This window comes from Dendrobates tinctorius, unplaced genomic scaffold (assembly GCF_039654945.1).
Source record: "Dendrobates tinctorius isolate UK_male_01 unplaced genomic scaffold, ASM3965494v1 ptg000029l, whole genome shotgun sequence".
NCBI classification, from domain to species: domain Eukaryota; kingdom Metazoa; phylum Chordata; class Amphibia; order Anura; family Dendrobatidae; genus Dendrobates; species Dendrobates tinctorius.
The window spans coordinates 49242693-49261482 of record NW_027361697.1 but is presented as its reverse complement, the minus strand read 5'-3'; the positions used below and the strand labels follow the sequence as shown (position 1 = coordinate 49261482).

The 18790-nt window shown below is 48.1% G+C and overlaps 1 protein-coding gene across 10 annotated transcripts in view; it reads left to right on the top strand.

The window, feature by feature from the left end:
• Positions 1 to 18790, top strand: part of RNPC3 (RNA binding region (RNP1, RRM) containing 3) — a 538973-nt gene that overhangs the window by 459380 nt on the left and 60803 nt on the right. For all 10 annotated transcript variants that reach the window (XR_012231459.1, XR_012231460.1, XM_073571709.1 and 7 more), the window contains exons 4-6: positions 5426 to 5506; positions 7105 to 7216; positions 18148 to 18216. Coding sequence is in view for 8 of the 10 variants with exons in the window: in XM_073571709.1 (XP_073427810.1) it covers positions 5426 to 5506; positions 7105 to 7216; positions 18148 to 18216 (262 nt within the window). In the remaining 2 variants the exon portion in view is untranslated. The remainder of the gene's footprint in view (positions 1 to 5425; positions 5507 to 7104; positions 7217 to 18147; positions 18217 to 18790) is intronic.

The following is an 18790-nucleotide window of genomic DNA, read 5'->3' as shown; positions in this document are numbered from 1 at the left end:
ACATACGGAATCACTACACGTACATAACGGGGCAGCGCTTTGGACGGAGCTGTGTTCAAAGCGCTGCCAATACTGACCATGGACATATAGTCGTACAAATTGAATATGCAAGGGGCTTCCTCTATACATGGTGACCTGTCCTGCAACATACTATAACATCACATTTTGGGAAGGTCCATTCTTATGCTAAAGCCTCTGAAATCTCAGATCATGCATACGCAACACTGTCAGCATTCTCTGGTATTGCCGTTGAGGGCTGGTGGCCATGTGATTGTAAGTATGTGATAGGCCGGGGTCACACGTGCAAGAAAGTCGCACGAGTCTCGCATCTTAATACCCGGCACTGCCGCCAGCACTCAGGACCGGAGTGTGTGGCTGCATGTATTTCTGTGTAGCTGAGCTCTCCGATACGAGTGCCAGCGGGTATTGAGACACGAGACTCGTGCCAGTTTCTCGTGAGTGTGACCCCGGCCATAAGCATACTTCGGGCCACATTCAGACTAGTCTTGCACAGCCTCACTCAATCACTTCCATTGAGTTATCCTATGCATGTTTAGTCGAAATGTGGCCAAAAGTATACCCGCTCTTACCTCCAACACTGGAGAAGCCTGACAACTTACAGTATGCAGACTGAGGATTTTGAAGTCTGCAGTCACCTAAAGTGACTACAGACATTTGGCGAAAGATTGGATAAACCCTTTAAATGAATAAATGACTAGTTATAGTGAATGTATTATGAAAACATTCTATATCCATCCGCTGAGACAAATTTTGCACAGCATGGATTTACAAGATTTGAAATGTGGGTATGTATGTGTGCGTATATATATATATATATATATATATATATATATATATATATATATATATATATATATATATATACACAGTGCCTACAAGTAGTATTCAACCCCCTGCAGATTTAGCAGGTTTGATAAGATGCAAATAAGTTAGAGCCTTCAAACTTCACACAAGAGCAGGATTTATTAACAGATGCATAAATCTTACAAACCAAAAAGTTATGTTGCTCAGTTAAATTTTAATAAATTTTAAACATACAAGTGTGGGTCAATTATTATTCAACCCCTGGGTTTAATATTTTGTGGAATAACCCTTGTTTGCAATTACAGCTAATAATCGTCTTTTATAAGACCTGATCAGGCCGGCACAGGTCTCTGGAGTTATCTTGGTCCACTCCTCCATGCAGATCTTCTCCAAGTTATCTAGGTTCTTTGGGTGTCTCATGTGGACTTTAATCTTGAGCTCCTTCCACAAGTTTTCAATTGGGTTAAGGTCAGGAGACTGACTAGGCCACTCCAACACCTTGATTTTTTGCCTCTTGAACCAGGCCTTGGTTTTCTTGGCTGTGTGCTTTGGGTCGTTGTCTTGTTGAAAGATGAAATGACGACCCATCTTAAGATCCTTGATGGAGGAGCGGAGGTACTTGGCCAAAATCTCCAGGTAGGCCGTGCTATCCATCTTCCCATGGATGCGGACCAGATGGCCAGGCCCCTTGGCTGAGAAACAGCCCCACAGCATGATGCTGCCACCACCATGCTTGACTGTAGGGATGGTATTCTTGGGGTCGTATGCAGTGCCATCCAGTCTCCAAACGTCACGTGTGTGGTTGGCACCAAAGATCTCGATCTTGGTCTCATCAGACCAGAGAACCTTGAACCAGTCTGTCTCAGAGTCCTCCAAGTGATCATGAGCAAACTGTAGACGAGCCTTGACATGACGCTTTGAAAGTAAAAGGTACCTTACGGGCTCGTCTGGAACGGAGACCATTGCGGTGGAGTACGTTACTTATGGTATTGACTGAAACCAATGTCCCCACTGCCATGAGATCTTCCCGGAGCTCCTTCCTTGTTGTCCTTGGGTTAGCCTTGACTCTTCGGACAAGCCTGGCCTCGGAACGGGAGGAAACTTTCAAAGGCTGTCCAGGCCATGGAAGGCTAACAGTAGTTCCATAAGCCTTCCACTTCCGGATGATGCTCCCAACAGTGGAGACAGGTAGGCCCAACTCCTTGGAAAGGGTTTTGTACCCCTTGCCAGCCTTGTGACCCTCCACGATCTTGTCTCTGATGGCCTTGGAATGCTCCTTTGTCTTTCCCATGTTGACCATGTATGAGTGCTGTTCACAAGTTTGGGGAGGGTCTTAAATAGTCAGAAAAGGCTGGAAAAAGAGATAATTAATCCAAAACATGTGAAGCTCATTGTTCTTTGTGCCTGAAATACTTCTTAATACTTTAGGGGAACCAAACAGAATTCTGGTGGTTTGAGGGGTTGAATAATAAATGACCCTCTGAATAAACTTTTCACAATTTAAAAAAAAATTAAACAAAGAAATAACATTCTTTTTTGCTGCAGTGCATTTCACACTTCCAGGCTGATCTACAGTCCAAATGTCACAATGCCAAGTTAATTCCGAATGTGTAAACCTGCTAAATCTGCAGGGGGTTGAATACTACTTGTAGGCACTGTATATATATATATATATATATATATATATATATATATATATATATATATACCGGGTGAGTCATAAAGGACGGACGTTTTTAAACTAATCATAAAATCGTTAAATATTTATTAAATATAAATGTATTCACAGATTTGGTTACGTATACTAATAGCATTTGACAAATTCAAGTGTGGAAAACAACATCTGCCATGTGGTGGCCATTATCAGTGATGCATTTCCAAAGGCGTTCTTGGAAGTTGGCATCAACACGTTCCAACACAACTCTGTCGATTTGGGCAACTTCCACTCGAATAGCTTCCTTCAGTTCTTGTAATGATCGAGGCTTAAGCTTGTATACACGTGATTTGAGGTGACCCCATAAGTAATAATCGCACATGGACAGGTCTGGGGACCTAGGAGGCCAATTAATATCGCCAAACCTGGAAATGATGCGACCAGGGAAGAGAGGGCGAAGAACGTTCATTGTTGCTCCGGCTGTGTGGGCCGTTGCCCCATCTTGTTGAAACCACACACTAGAGATGGGGATATGTTGCCGTCGTAACTCAGGAACAAAGAAGTTATTTATCATGGCGATATAACGTTGTGAGTTCACGGTAACAGTATTGCCATTATCGCCTTCGAAAAAGTACGGACCGATCACGCCATATTTGCCCATAGCGCACCACACCGTTACCTTAGGGCTGTGCAGCGGTCGTTCATGTAATTCTTTCGGATTTTCATAGGCCCAATAACGGCAGTTCTGCTGATTAACCATGCCATTGACATGGAAATGAGCTTCATCACTCATGAATAAAATAAGGTTGTCGTTTTGCTCAATAATTGCTTCCATCTCATGTGCGAACTTCAGTCGCGCTGCGTAATCCCCGCGCTCCAACTGTTGCACAATGGCCAATTTATAGGGGTGGAAATGCAGGTCTAAATGCAAAATACGCCTTACTGTACGATTACTGAGGGCAAGTTCTAAAGAATGTTTCCGAGCAGATCGACTCGGACTACGCAGCATGGCTTGCCTGACGCGTTCCACATTTTCAGGGGTACGTGCCGTTCGTGGAGCCCCCGGTGGTCGTTTGTTCATTAGTGTACCTCGTGTACGGAGTGCTTCAACCCAACGTAGGATAGTGTTACGAGCGGGAACAGCTTGATTTCTGTGAATATTGAAATGACGCCGAAACTCACGCTGAACGGCTGTGATACACTCATTATTCTTGACAAAACTGTCGTACGCAAAAACGCGATGTTCTATCGTCCACGGCACCATAGCTTAAACTGAAACTAAAATAAAAACAATGCTTTCACCTCACAAACATAACCCCGCCTCCCGCACATCTCTACCTCCACCTGGTGGTGAGTTATAGCCACTTCAAATACATCCGTCCTCTATGACTCACCCGGTATTATACACACACTGTATTTTTCGGACTATAAGACACACCGGACCATAAGACGCACCCCAAATTTTCACAAGGAAAATAGGGAAAAAAATAATAATTTGTCAAATGGGGGTCCGTCTTACAGTCCGAATTCAGCTTACCAGGGAAGGGATCCGGCACAGGTGGAGAAGTGGTCACGGGTCGTTCGGTGTTCCAGGCTGTTGCGGTGGCCTCTAGGAAATCCCATCCCAAGCTGGTGCGGTGGCGGCTCTGTGCTGGGGCAGGGGTGCTGGGCAAGGGGGGCGGTGCTGGGGCACTGTGCTTGTGCTGGGGGCACTGTTCTGTGGGGCTGTGCTGGGGCCACTGTGCTTGTGCTGGGGCCACTGTGCTTGTGCTGGGGGCACTGTGCTGGGGGCATCGTGCTGTGCTGGGGGTACTGTGCTGCGGACACCGTGCTGTGCTGGGGGCACGGTGCTTGTGCTGGGGTGCTTGTGCTGGGGCGCTGTGCTGTGCTCAGGTGCAGGGGCAGCAGCTCCGGTACAGGATGGAGACTCCGCTGGCATTTCCTCAAAGCCCGGAGGCCCCCGCACTGCTGCCATGTTGCGGTGGCCTCCGGGAACATGGACGCCGGGAAGGTGGCCGCCGGCCCGGGTACTGCGCATGCTCAGGTTCAGATCTCGGGAGATGAGATCTCGTTGCCGAGATTTGAATCTCGTCTCCTGAGATCTCGGGACAAGATCTGAACCTGAGCATGCACAGTGCCCGGCGGCCATGTTCCCGGAGGCCACCGCAACATGGCAGCAACGGATGTGCGGGGGCCTCCGGGCTTTGAGGAAATGCCGGCGCGAGCGGAGCCCCACACGGAGAACAGAGAGCCGCTGCCCCTGCACTGGACCACAATCTGCCGCCACAGAGCCACGCCACACCACACCTGCCCCAGTGTGAGTATATTGCGATCATAAGATGCACCCCTCCACTTTCCCTCAAAATTTTTTTTTTTTGGGGGGGGGGGGGGGGAGTGCGTCTTATGGTCTGAAAAATACGGTGTGTGTGTATATATATATATATATATATATATATATATATATATATATATTTTTTTTTTTTTTTGGCTATCCTCACCAGGTTTTTGCTACCTAAACTGAGATCAATGTAATGTAGTGATGGAGTCCTTGGTTTCAGCTATGTATCACTTACTGGCCTTCTTAGTGTAGTTTTTGTAAAATCACAGTTTTATCAGCAGGACATGGAGGACTACTTGATCTTCCAATCCTGCCTCCACCACTGATTGACAGGTTTCTGTGTACACTCTCTATAGGTAGAAAGCTGCTAATCAGTGGTGGGGGTGGGGTTATGAAACTGGTCGATCAGCAGGGAAAACAGTGTTTTTTATCAAAACTGCAGCAATCGGCCCAGTAAGTGACACATCACTGGAATTAAGTTTTTGCCCCTATATTATGCTGCTCTCGGATGTGATGGCAGAAACCTACTGACAGATTTCCTTTAAGCTGCCACATACGTTATCAGGCATAACATTCTTTTTTTTCTTGTTATTTGCACTCTTATTTAGTGGAGAAAAAGCAGATGAAGGTAAAGGCTCAAAACTTCCAGACCAAGTGACCATCGAGAGAGGCATCGCACCAAATCACGGGTTTGTGATGATAAATGTGCATATATTTGTATGTTTCTCCAGCGATTTGGAGACTTCTAAATGCATGTATTTAGGACTAAAAAAAAAATTCACCTTTTGGCTTTTATGGGCATTTTTTTCCCTGAAAATGTAACATTGCTGTGGTCATCACTCAGATGAGAAAAGCTCCGAAAAGATGAATAGAAGAGTTAAACTCCACATCAAACTGACATGGTCGGCTGCCTGATTCTCATTTAAAGGGAACCTGTCACCTGATAACAGTGCCCAAACTGTGGCAGCATGAATCCGAGCCCGAATGCATGATTGCAGACCAGTGCAAACAGTCCTGTGTTTCAGAGGTGATGTTCTTTAAAAATCCTTGACTGCAGGTGAATGACAAGTCTTAAGATCTTTTAGAGTACACCTTCTCTGACATGCTAAAGTGTTTCTGAGAAAAATATGCCTGGCTGCAGTTGTGTATCCAGGTTCTGATTCATGCCTGCGATTTTGGCAGCATGAATTAATGTCAGGTCCCCATTAGGTTATTCTGCCAATGAAGCAGTAGACAGTGCAACACCAAGGCAATAGGTTGGTGTAGTGCTGTGGTAGAACACTTAGGCAGTGATGAGGCAGTGACCCAGCAACTCGGCAAACACAGCACATGATATCCTCTGGATCGCAGCCGAGAAACATATTCCTCTGGATTACAGTCACTAAACACGCCAGTCCTCTAGAGACCAGTGCCTTTGGAGATTGCACCACCATGTTAATGTTTGACACACACCATTACACAGTACACAATATCCTTCAGTTTACAGTCACTAAACACGCCAGTCCTCCTCTTGAGACCTGTTGACGTGGGCGACTGCAGCGCTGTGTACGCTGTGGGTGCCAGGCGTCTCAGCTCCCCTGGCTGTTGGGCGCCGCTGGCCTGTGTTGCCTCACACAGGTGGAGTGCTGCAGAGCCGACTGACCCACCCCAAACCCTTTACTCCAGGGCTTTTACCTAGAATCTGTGGCCTTCAACCACATGGAAAACCCGGCCTGGAATGAAACGGACTGCAACACTACCATCTGTAGTCTGTTTCAGTACACAAAAGCCCCAGAGCACGTTTTCCCTAAATCTGCCTTGGACAACCAGCATATTCAAGACCTTACTTTAGCCTGCATTGCATCCACAGCTTCGCTTGTGACTGCAATGCACTCTCATAGCCTCAATATGCCTCCGTTCGCATCCTGGGAGGGAACATACAGTGACCCTCACAGTGGCAAACGGTGCACAATTTTTAATGAGTGGAAAAAAGGGCTCATAGACCCGAATAAATGCATTTAAATTAAAAATAAATTGTCCGGCAAAGTGGGCATCCCCTTTAATGTACAGTGGTATGTAAAAGTTTGGGCACCTCTGGTGCTGGAAATGTGAATCCTTTAACTTTTAGGTCTTTTAGATATCATTTCATCTTCAACCTGCTTAATTCTTCACAATAACAGTAGTTTTCACCCGGGGTGCCCAAACTTTTACATGTTACTGTATGTTGTACTTACTTAGAAATCGGACAATGGATGCAGTTTAATGTTTAAATACCGTAGTTAATTTTCATTGTCGCTTCCTTTTTCAGACTTGTCTTTCCCATAAGATCCAGTCTTAAGTATTTATACCCTCCTCCAACAAGCACCATATTGACCAACATTGCACATGCCATGGCGAGTGTTCCCAATTTCTATGTCCAGGTAAATATTTTATATATTAATCCTTCATAACCATAACACGATTCCAGTCCTCATGGAGCTACAGAAGGTTATGTACCAAGCATCCTATCCTAATCCTATGCAGGCAATGATCTGGTACCTACAGACTTTTTCCCTTTTGAGCTGTTCACATGTCTGTGTGTCCATGGGTCAAAATCGTGGACACAGGTCTTTGGCTTCCATCTGTGTTCTGTCTTTTTGAGCATTGTAACGTGGTATGTGTGTATTTAATACACATGATTAGTGTTGAGCGATACCATCCGATATCCTAAAATATCGGATCGGATGGTATCGGCCCGATACGAAAAAAGTATCGGGTATTGCCGATTCCGATACCGGAAGTCCCATTCAAGTCTATGGGACTTCCGGTATCGGAATAAGAAAAACCCTTTTCTGTCCTTGTACAGCCTCTAGGGGGGTGTACGGACCTTCTGGGGGTCTGTAGCAGGCTGCGGGGGTCTGTAGCAGGCTGCGGGGTCTGTACCGGCCTGCCGGGGGGCTGTGCCGGCCTGCCGGTGGTCTGTGCCGACTGTCGGGGGGTCTGTGCAGGCTGCGGGGGTCTGTGCAGGATCGTCCGATGGGACTACAAATCCCATCGGGCGATGCCTGCTACCATGACGGTGATTGACACATTAGCCAATGATGGGACAGTAGTAGTCCCATCATCCGGCTAATGTGTTTAATGTACCAAAAAAAAAAATACATGCAACATGCATGCAACATGCATGCAACATACATACATACTACATATATACTACATGCATGCAACATACATACTACATATATACTACATGCATGCAACATACATACTACATATATACCACATGCATGCAACATACATACTACATATATACCACATATATGCTACATGCATGCAACATACATATATACTACATGCATACTACATATATACTACATGCATGCAACATACAAACATACTACATATATAGCACATGCATACTACATATATACCACATGCATGCAACATACATACTACTAGTGTTGAGCATTCCGATACAGCGAATATCGGCCGATACCTGATATTTGCAGTATCGGAATTCCGATACCGAGTACCGATATTTTTTCAATATCGGAATCGGAAGTTCCCATAATGCAAAGAGCCACTGCTGTGGCTCTGATTGGCTGCCGAAATGACGTCATCATGATGCGCGGTCTGTGCGCATCATGATGCACCGTCAGTTCGGGCCTTCCGGTGGGGTCTGTGCCGACTGCCCGGGGGTCTGTACCGGCCTGCCAGGGGTCTGTGCCGACTGCCCGGGGCTCTGTACCGGCCTGCCGGGGGGTCTGTGCCGACTGCCCGGGGGTCTGTGCCGACTGCCCGGGGGTCTGTGCCGACTGCCCGGGGGTCTGTACCGGCCTGCCGGGGGCTGTGCCGGCCTGCCGGTGGTCTGTACCGGCCTGCCGGTGGTCTGTGCCGGCCTGCCGGTGGTCTGTACCGGCCTGCCGGTGGTCTGTACCGGCCTGCCGGGGGGCTGTGCCGGCCTGCCGGTGGTCTGTGCCGGCCTGCCGGTGGTCTGTACCGACTGTCCGGAGGCCTGTGCAGGCTGCGGGGGTCTGTGCCAGCCTGCCGGTGGTCTGTACCGACTGCCCGGTGGTCTGTACCGGCCTGCCGGGGGCTGTGCCGGCCTGCCGAGGGGCTGTGCCTGCCTGCCTGCCGGTGGTCTGTACCGGCCTGCCGGTGGTCTGTACCGGCCTGCCGGGGGTCTGTACCGGCCTGCCGGGGGTCTGTACCGGCCTGCCGGGGGGCTGTGCCGGCCTGCCGGTGGTCTGTACCGACTGTCCGGAGGCCTGTGCAGGCTGCGGGGGTCTGTGCCAGCCTGCCGGTGGTCTGTACCGACTGTCCGGGGGGGCTGTGCCGGCCTGCCGGGGGGCTGTGCCGGCCTGCCGGGGGGCTGTGCAGGCTGCGGGGGTCTGTACCGGCCTGCCTGTGGTCTGTACCGACTGTCCGGTGGTCTGTACCGACTGTCCGGTGGTCTGTACCGACTGTCCGGGGGTCTGTACCGGCCTGCCGGGGGGGCTGTGCCGGCCTGCCGGTGGTCTGTACCGACTATCCGGAGGTCTGTGCAGGCTGCGGGGGTCTGTGCCAGCCTGCCGGTGGTCTGTACCGACTGTCCGGGGGTCTGAGCGGCCTTCCGGGGGTCTGTACCGGCCTGCCGGGGGGCTGTGCCGACTGTCCGGGGGTCTGTGCAGGCTGCGGGGGTCTGTACCAGCCTGCCGAGGGGCTGTGCCTGCCTGCCGGTGGTCTGTACCGACTGTCCGGGGGTCTGTACCGGCCTGCCGGGGGCTGTGCCGGCCTGCCGGTGGTCTGTACCGACTGTCCGGAGGTCTGTGCAGGCTGCGGGGGTCTGTGCCAGCCTGCCGGTGGTCTGTACCGACTGTCCGGGGGTCTGTACCGGCCTGCCGGGGGGCTGTGCCGGCCTGCCGGGGGGCTCTGCAGGCTGCGGTGGTCTGTGCCGGCCTGCCGGGGGTCTGTACCGGCCTGCCGGGGGTCTGTACCGGCCTGCCGGGGGTCTGTACCGGCCTGCCGGGGGGCTGTGCCGGCCTGCCGGTGGTGGTCTGTACCGACTGTCCGGGGGTCTGTGCAGGCTGCGGGGGTCTGTACCGGCCTGCCGGGGGGCTGTGCCAGCCTGCCGGTGGGGTCTGTACCGACTGTCCGGGGGTCTGAGCAGCCTGCCGGGGGGCTGTGCCGGCCTGCCGGTGGTCTGTACCGACTGTCCGGGGATCTGTGCAGGCTGCGGGGGTCTGTACCGGCCTGCCGGGGGGGGCTGTGCCAGCCTTCCGGGGGTCTGAGCGGACTGCCGCGGTCTGTGCCGACTGTCCTGGGGTCTGTGCAGGCTGCGGGGGTCTGTACCGGCCTGCCGGGGGGCTGTGCCAGCCTGCCGGTGGGGTCTGTACCGACTGTCCTGGGGTCTGAGCAGCCTGCCGGGGGTCTGTACTGGCCTGCCGGGGGGCTGTGCCGGCCTGCCGGTGGTCTGTACCGACTGTCTGGGGATCTGTGCAGGCTGCACGGGTCTGTACCGGCCTGCCGGGGGCTGTGCCAGCCTGCCGGTGGTCTGTACCGACTGTCCGGGGATCTGTGCAGGCTGCAGGGGTCTGTACCGGCCTGCCGGGGGGCTGTGCCAGCCTGCCGGTGGTCTGTACCGACTGTCCGGGGGTCTGAGCGGACTGCCGGGGGGCTGTGCCGACTGTCCGGGGGTCTGTACCGGCCTGCCGAGGGGCTGTGCCGGCCTGTCGGTGGTCTGTACCGACTGTCCGGGGGTCTGTACCGGCCTGCCGGGGGTCTGTGCAGGCTGCGGGGGTCTTTGCAGGCATCGTCCGATGGGACTACAAGTGCAACATGCATACTACATATATACCACATATATACTACATGCATGCAACATACATACAACATATATACTACATGCAACATGCATACTAAATATATACTACATGCATGCAACATACATACTACATATATACCACATGCATGCAACATGCATACTACATATATACCACATATATACTACATGCATACAACATATATACTACATGCATGCAACATGCATACTACATATATACAACATATATACTACATGCATGCAACATACATATATGCTACATATATACTACATGCAACATACATACATACTACATATATACCACATGCATGCAACATGCATACTACATATATACCACATATATACTACATGCATGCAACATACATATATACTACATGCAACATGCATACTATATATACTACATGCTTGCAACATACATACAGTCATATGTAAAAGTTTGGGCACCCCTATTAATGTTAACCTTTTTTCTTTATAACAATTTTGGTTTTTGCAACAGCTATTTCAGTTTCATATATCTAATAACTGATGGACTCAGTTATATTTCTGGATTCAAATGAGGTTTATTGTACTAACAGAAAATGTGCAATCTGCATTTAAACAAAATTTGACCGGTGCAAAAGTATGGGCACCCTTATCATTTTCTTGATTTGAACACTCCTAACTACTTTTTACTGACTTCCTGAAGCACTAAATTGGTCTTGTAACTTCATTGAGCTTTGAACTTCATAGCCAGGTGTATCAAATCATGAGAAAAGGTATTTAAAGTGGCCACTTGCAAGTAGTTCTCCTATTTGATTATCCTATGAAGAGTGGCATCATGTGCTCCTCAAAACAACTCTCAAATGATCTGAAAACAAAGATTATTCAACATAGCTTTTCAGGGGAAGGATACAAAAAGTTGTCTCAGAGATTTAACCTGTCAGTTTCCAATGTGAGGAACATAGTAAGGAAATGGAAGAACACAGGTACAGTTCTTGTTAAGCCCAGAAGTGGCAGGCCAAGAAAAATATCAGAAAGGCAGAGAAGAAGAATGGTGAGAACAGTCAAAGACAATCCACAGATGCACAGTGACACCATCTGCAGCAAGATGAGGCTGCAGGTCTTTGGAGGTGGTCTGTGGATTGTCCTTGACTGTTCTCAGCATTCTTCTTCTCTGCCTTTCTGTTATTTTTCTTGGCCTGCCACTTCTGGGCTTAACCAGAACTGTACCTGTGTTCTTCCATTTCCTTACTATGTTCCTCACAGTGGAAACTGACAGGTTAAATCTCTGAGACAACTTTTTGTATCCTTCCCCTGAAAAGCTATGTTGAATAATCTTTGTTTTCAGATCATTTGAGAGTTGTTTTGAGGAGCCCATGATGCCACTCTTCATAGGAGAACCAAATAGGAGAACTACTTGCAAGTGGCCACTTTAAATACCTTTTCTCATGATTTGATACACCTGGCTATGAAGTTCAAAGCTCAATGAGGTTACAAAACCAATTTAGTGCTTCAGGAAGTCAGTAAAAAGTAGTTAGGAGTGTTCAAATCAAGAAAATGATAAGGGTGCCCATACTTTTGCACCGGTCAAATTTTGTTTAAATGCAGATTGCACATTTTCTGTTAGTACAATAAACCTCATTTGAATCCAGAAATATAACTGAGTCCATCAGTTATTAGATATATGAAACTGAAATAGCTGTTGCAAAAACCAAAATTGCTATTAAGAAAAAGGTTAACATTAATAGGGGTGCCCAAACTTTTACATATGACTGTATATACTGCATGCATACTACATATATACTACATGCATGCAACATACAAACATACTACATATATACCACATGCATACTACATATATACCACATACATACTACATATATACCACATGCATGCAACATACATACTACTAGTGTTGAGCATTCCGATACTGCAAATATCATGTATCGGCCGATATTCGCTGTATCGGAATTCCGATACCGAGTACCGATATTTTTTCAATATCGGAATCGGAAGTTCCCATAATGCAAAGTGCCACTGCTGTGGCTCTGATTGGCTGCCGAAATGACGTCATCATGATGCGGGGTCTGTGCGCATCATGATGCGCCGTCAGTTCGGGCCTTCCGGAGGGTCTATTCCGACTGTCCGGGGCTCTGCGGCGGACTGTCCGGGGCTCTGCGGCGGACTGTCCGGGGCTCTGCGGCGGACTGTCCGGGGCTCTGCGGCGGACTGTCCGGGGCTCTGCGGCGGACTGTCCGGGGCTCTGCGGCGGACTGTCCGGGGCTCTGCGGCGGACTGTCCGGGGCTCTGCGGCGGACTGTCCGGGGCTCTGCGGCGGACTGTCCGGGGCTCTGCGGCGGACTGTCCGGGGAGCTGTGCCGGCCTGCCTGGGGTCTGTACCGGCCTGCCGGTGTGCCGACTGTCCGGGGGTCTGTGCAGGCATCGTCCGATGGGGCTACAAGTCCCATCGGGCGATGCCTGCTGCCATGACGGTGATTGACACATTAGCCAATGATGGGACAGTAGTAGTCCCATCATCCGGCCTATGTGTTGAATGTAAAAAATACATACTACATGCTACATACATGCTACATGCATGCTACATACATGCTACATGCATGCTACATACATACTACATGCATGCAACATACATACATACATACTACATATGTACCACATGCATGCAACATGCATACTACATATATACTACATGCATGCAATATACATACAACATATACTACATGCATGCAACATACAACATATATACTACATGCATGCAACATGCATACTACATATATACTACATGCATGCAACATACATACATACATACTACATATATACCGCATGCAACATACATACTACATATATACCGCATGCAACATACATGTATACAACATATATACTACATGCAACATACATACATACTACATATATACCACATGCATGCAACATGCATACTACATATATACCACATATATACTACATGCATGCAACATACATACAACATATATACTACATGCAACATACATACTACATATATACTACATGCATGCGACATACATATATACTACATGCAACATACTGCATATACACTCACTGGCCACTTTATTAGGTACACCATGCTAGTAAGGGGTTGGACCCCCTTTTGCCTTCAGAACTGCCTCAATTCTTCGTGGCAGAGATTCAACAAGGTGCTGGAAGCATTCCTCAGAGATTTTGGACCATATTGACATGATGGCATCACACAGTTGGCGCAGATTTGTCGACTGCACATCCCTGATGCGAATCTCCCGTTCCACCACATCCCAAAGATGCTCTATTGGATTGAGATCTGGTGACTGAGGAGGCCATTTGAGTACAGTAAACTCATTGTCATGTTCAAGAAACCAATCTGAGATGATTCGAGCTTTATGACATGGCGCATTATCCTGCTGAAAGTAGCCATCAGATGTTGGGTACATTGTGGTCATAAAGGGATGGACATGGTCAGCAACAATACTCAGGTAGGCTGTGGCGTTGCAACGATGCTCAATTGGTACCAAGGGGCCCAAAGAGTGCCCAGAAAAAATTCCCCACACCATGACACCACCACCACCAGCCTGAACCGTTGATACAAGGCAGGATGGATCCATGCTTTCATGTTGTTTACGCCAAATTCTGACCCTACCATCCGAATGTCGCAGCAGAAATCGAGACTCATCAGACCAGGCAACGTTTTTCCAATCTTCTACTGTCCAATTTCGATGAGCTTGTGCAAATTGTAGCCTCAGTTTCCTGTTCTTAGCTGAGAGGAGTGGTACCCAGTGTGGTCTTCTGCTGCTGTAGCCCATCTGCCTCAAAGTTCGACGCACTGTGCGTTCAGAGATGCTCTTCTGCCTACCTTGGTTGTAACGGGTGGCAATTTGAGTCACTGTTGCCTTTCTATCAGCTCGAACCAGTCTGCCCATTCTCCTCTGACCTCTGGCATCAACATGGCATTTCCGGCCACAGAACTGCCGCTCACTGGATTTTTTTTCTTTTTCGGACCATTCTCTGTAAACCCTAGAGATGGTTGTGCGTGAAAATCCCAGTAGATCAGCAGTTTCTGAAATTCTCAGACCAGCCCTTCTGGCACCAACAATCATGCCACGTTCAAAGGCACTCAAATCACCTTTCTTCCCCATACTGATGCTCGGTTTGAACTGCAGGAGATTGTCTTGACCATGTCTACATGCCTAAATGCACTGAGTTGCCGCCATGTGATTGGCTGATTAGAAATTAAGTCTTAACACACAGTTGGACAGGTGTACCTAATAAAGTGGCCAGTGAGTGTATACTACATGCATGCAACATACATATATACTACATGCAACATGCATACTACATATATACCACATGCATGCAACATGCATACTACATATATACCACATATATACTACATGCATGCAACATACATACTACATATATACCACATGCATGCAACATGCAAACTACATATATACCACATATATACTACATGCATGCAACATACATACTAAATATATACTACATGCATGCAACATACATATATACAACATATATACCTCATGCAACATACATAGTACATATATACTACATGCATGCAGCATACATATATACTACATGCAACATGCATACTACATATATACTACATGCATGCAACATACATACTACATATATACCACATGCATGCAACATGCATACTACATATATACCACATATATGCTACATGAATGCAACATACATACTAAATATATACTACATGCATGCAACATACATATATACTACATGCATACTACATATATACCACATGCATGCAACATGCATACTACATATATACCACATATATACTACATGTATGCAACATACATATATACTACATACAATACATTCATACAATACATACATATAGACATACAGTACATATAACATAGAGTACATACTCACCATCACTTGTCACTTTGATCCCCGAAGCCATTGTCATATGTCAATAAATATTAAAATAACAAACCACCAATATACTTACCCCTGATCCGCAGAAGTCCACGAGTGTCCCACGACGATCTTGCGTGGAGAACAGCAGCATCAGCTGATGCTACCGTTCCCTACGGGCTCCAGGAAACCAGTGTCGGGAGATAGGTATCCTTCCGCCCTGTATTCCTCTGCCACTGTAAAAAAAAAAAAAAAAAAGTCCCTAGTCTCACTTTATGGCAAAAGCTGCGTGGGAAATTTCTGACACAGCAATGCCATAAAATGAGACTAGGGACTTTTTTTTTTTTTTTTTTTTTTTACAGTGGCGGAGGAATACAGGGCGGAAGGATACCTACCTCCCGACACTGGTTTCCTGGAGCCCGTAGAGAACGGTAGCATCAGCTGATGCTGCTGTTCTCCACGCAAGATCGTCGTGGGACACCTTTGGACTTCTGCGGATCAGGGGTGAGTATATTGGTGCTTTGTTATTTTAATATTTAATCCACATATGACAATGGCTTCGGAAATCAAAGTGACAAGTGATGGTGAGTATGTACTGTATGTCTATATGTATGTATTGTATGAATGTATTGTATGTAGTATATATGTATGTTGCATACATGTAGTATGCATGTGGTATATATGTAGTATGTATGTTGCATGCATGTAGTATATATGTGGTATATATGTAGTATGTATGTTGCATGCATGTAGTATGCATGTATGTAGTATGCATGCATGTAGTATGCATGTTGCATGCATGTAGTATGCATGTTGCATGCATGTAGTATGCATGTTGCATGCATGTAGTATGCATGTTGCATGCATGTTGCATGCATGTTGCATGCATGTTGCATGCATGTTGCATGCATGTGGTATGTATGTATGTTGCATGCATGCAGTATGTATGTAGCATGTATTTTTTTTTTTTTTTACATTCAACACATAGACCGGATGATGGGACTACTACTGTCCCATCATTGGCTAATGTGTCAATCACCGTCATGGTAGCAGGCATCGCCCGATGGGACTTGTAGTCCCATCGGACGATGCCTGCACAGACCCCCGGACTGTCGGCGCAGGCCGGCACAGCTCCCCGGCAGTCCACTCAGACCCCCGGACTGTCGGCGCAGACCGCCGGCACAGCCCCCCGGCAGGCCAGTACAGAACACCGGCAGGCCGGCACAGCCCCCCGGCAGGCCGGTACAGACCCCCGGCAGTCCGCTGAGACCCCCGGACAGTAGGCACAGACCACCGGCAGGCCGGTACAGACCCCCGGCAGTCGGCACAGACCACCGGCAGGCCGGCACAGCCCCCCGGACGGTCGGCGCAGCCCCCCGGACGGTCGGCGCAGCCCCCCGGACGGTCGGCGCAGCCCCCCGGACGGTCGGCGCAGCCCCCCGGACGGTCGGCGCAGCCCCCCGGACGGCTGGCGCAGCCCCCCGGCAGGCCGGCACAGACCTCCGGCAGTCCGCTCAGACCACGGCAGGCCGGCACAGCCCCCAGACAGTCGGTACAGACCACCGGCAGGCCCACACAGACCCCCGGGCAGTCGGCACAGACCCCCGGGCAGTCGGCACAGACCCCCCGCTGGCCGGTATAGACCCCCCGGAAGGTCCGAACTGACGGCGCATCATGATGCGCACAGACCGCGGATCATGATGACGTCATTTCGGCAGCCAATCAGAGCCACAGCAGTGGCTCTTTGCAGTATGGGAATTTCCGATTCCGGTATCCGATATTGAAAAAATATCGGTACTCAGTATCGGAATTCCGATACAGCGAATATCAGCCGATACCCGATATTTGCAGTATCGGAATGCTCAACACTAAGTATATATGTAGTATATATGTATGTTACATATATGTAGTATGTATGTTGCATGTAGTATGTATGTATGTTGCATGTAGTATATATGTAGTATGTATGTTGCATGCATGTGGTATGTATGTAGTATGTATGTTTTTTTTTTTTTTTTTTTACATTCAACACATTAGCCGGATGATGGGACTACTACTGTCCCATCATTGGCTAATGTGTCAATCACTGTCATGGTAGCAGGCATCGCACGATGGGACTTGTAGTCCCATCGGACGATCCTGCACAGCCCCCCGGCAGGCCGGCACTGCCCCCCCCCCCCCCCCCCGACAGGCCGGCACTGCCCCCCGGGCAGTCGGCATAGACCCCCCGGAAGGCCCGAACAGACGGCGCATCATGATGCGCACAGACCGCACATCATGATGACGTCATTTCGGCAGCCAATCAGAGCCACAGCAGTGGCTCTTTGCATTATGGGAACTTCCGATTCCGGTATCCGATATTGAAAAAATATCGGTACTCGGTATCGGAATTCCGATACAGCGAATATCGGCCGATACCCGATATTTGCAGTATCGGAATGCTCAACACTACACATGATACAATATTTGTTCAAAGAAACTTTTAACCCTGACAAAATCTAAAGGATGTAAATAATGTGTTAAAAAAATAGAGTTGGTCTTTTAATGAAAGAACAAGTACTGATGGAAGAATGCACATTTGAGTTAATACTGTAAGGTGTAGGGTTTGATACCGCAGACTTTAATGATGTGTTTTATTGTTAGGTGTTACATTTAATGAATAAAATGAATTTGCCTGCCCCTTTTGGTCTGGTGACCACACAGCCTCCCTTGGTGAGTGTACAATATGCTGTTGTAGTAAGGAAGGAATGAAGGTACTCTAGACAAACCTTCCTATAGTCTGCAGAAAATTGTATCCCATCTTTCTGAAATTTTAGGACATGTCCTTTAAATATCCCATAAACATAGGAGTAGAAAAACGCACAAAGGAGGCACACAGACCCATTAAAAAAATTATTTTTCCAATAGCACTAGCAGTTCCCTGAGTACATATTGACACAATGCAAGTACTTGTTAGATGGAGATCTTTAAGACAGTCCAATGAGCAAGCCTTAAAGTAATCCAGTTCGTAATGATCTGTAGTCTGTGCAATTACTGCACCTGGGTGAGATCTTGGGCATTGTATAAAAAAAAAATAGAAGCGACCTGTTAAAGGGGTCTTCACTACTCATTCAACCCATTCTTGAATTAAATGTTTGGCCCCAATAAAATGAAAAGGCCTATACTCACCTCCGATGCCGGTGCCGTTCAAGTGGTGTCAGCGCTCTTGTACGGATTGAGAGGGAGTCGGGGATCAGCTGTAACCCAGACTTCCTTTTCATGCGCAATCCATACGAAGGTGGAGACC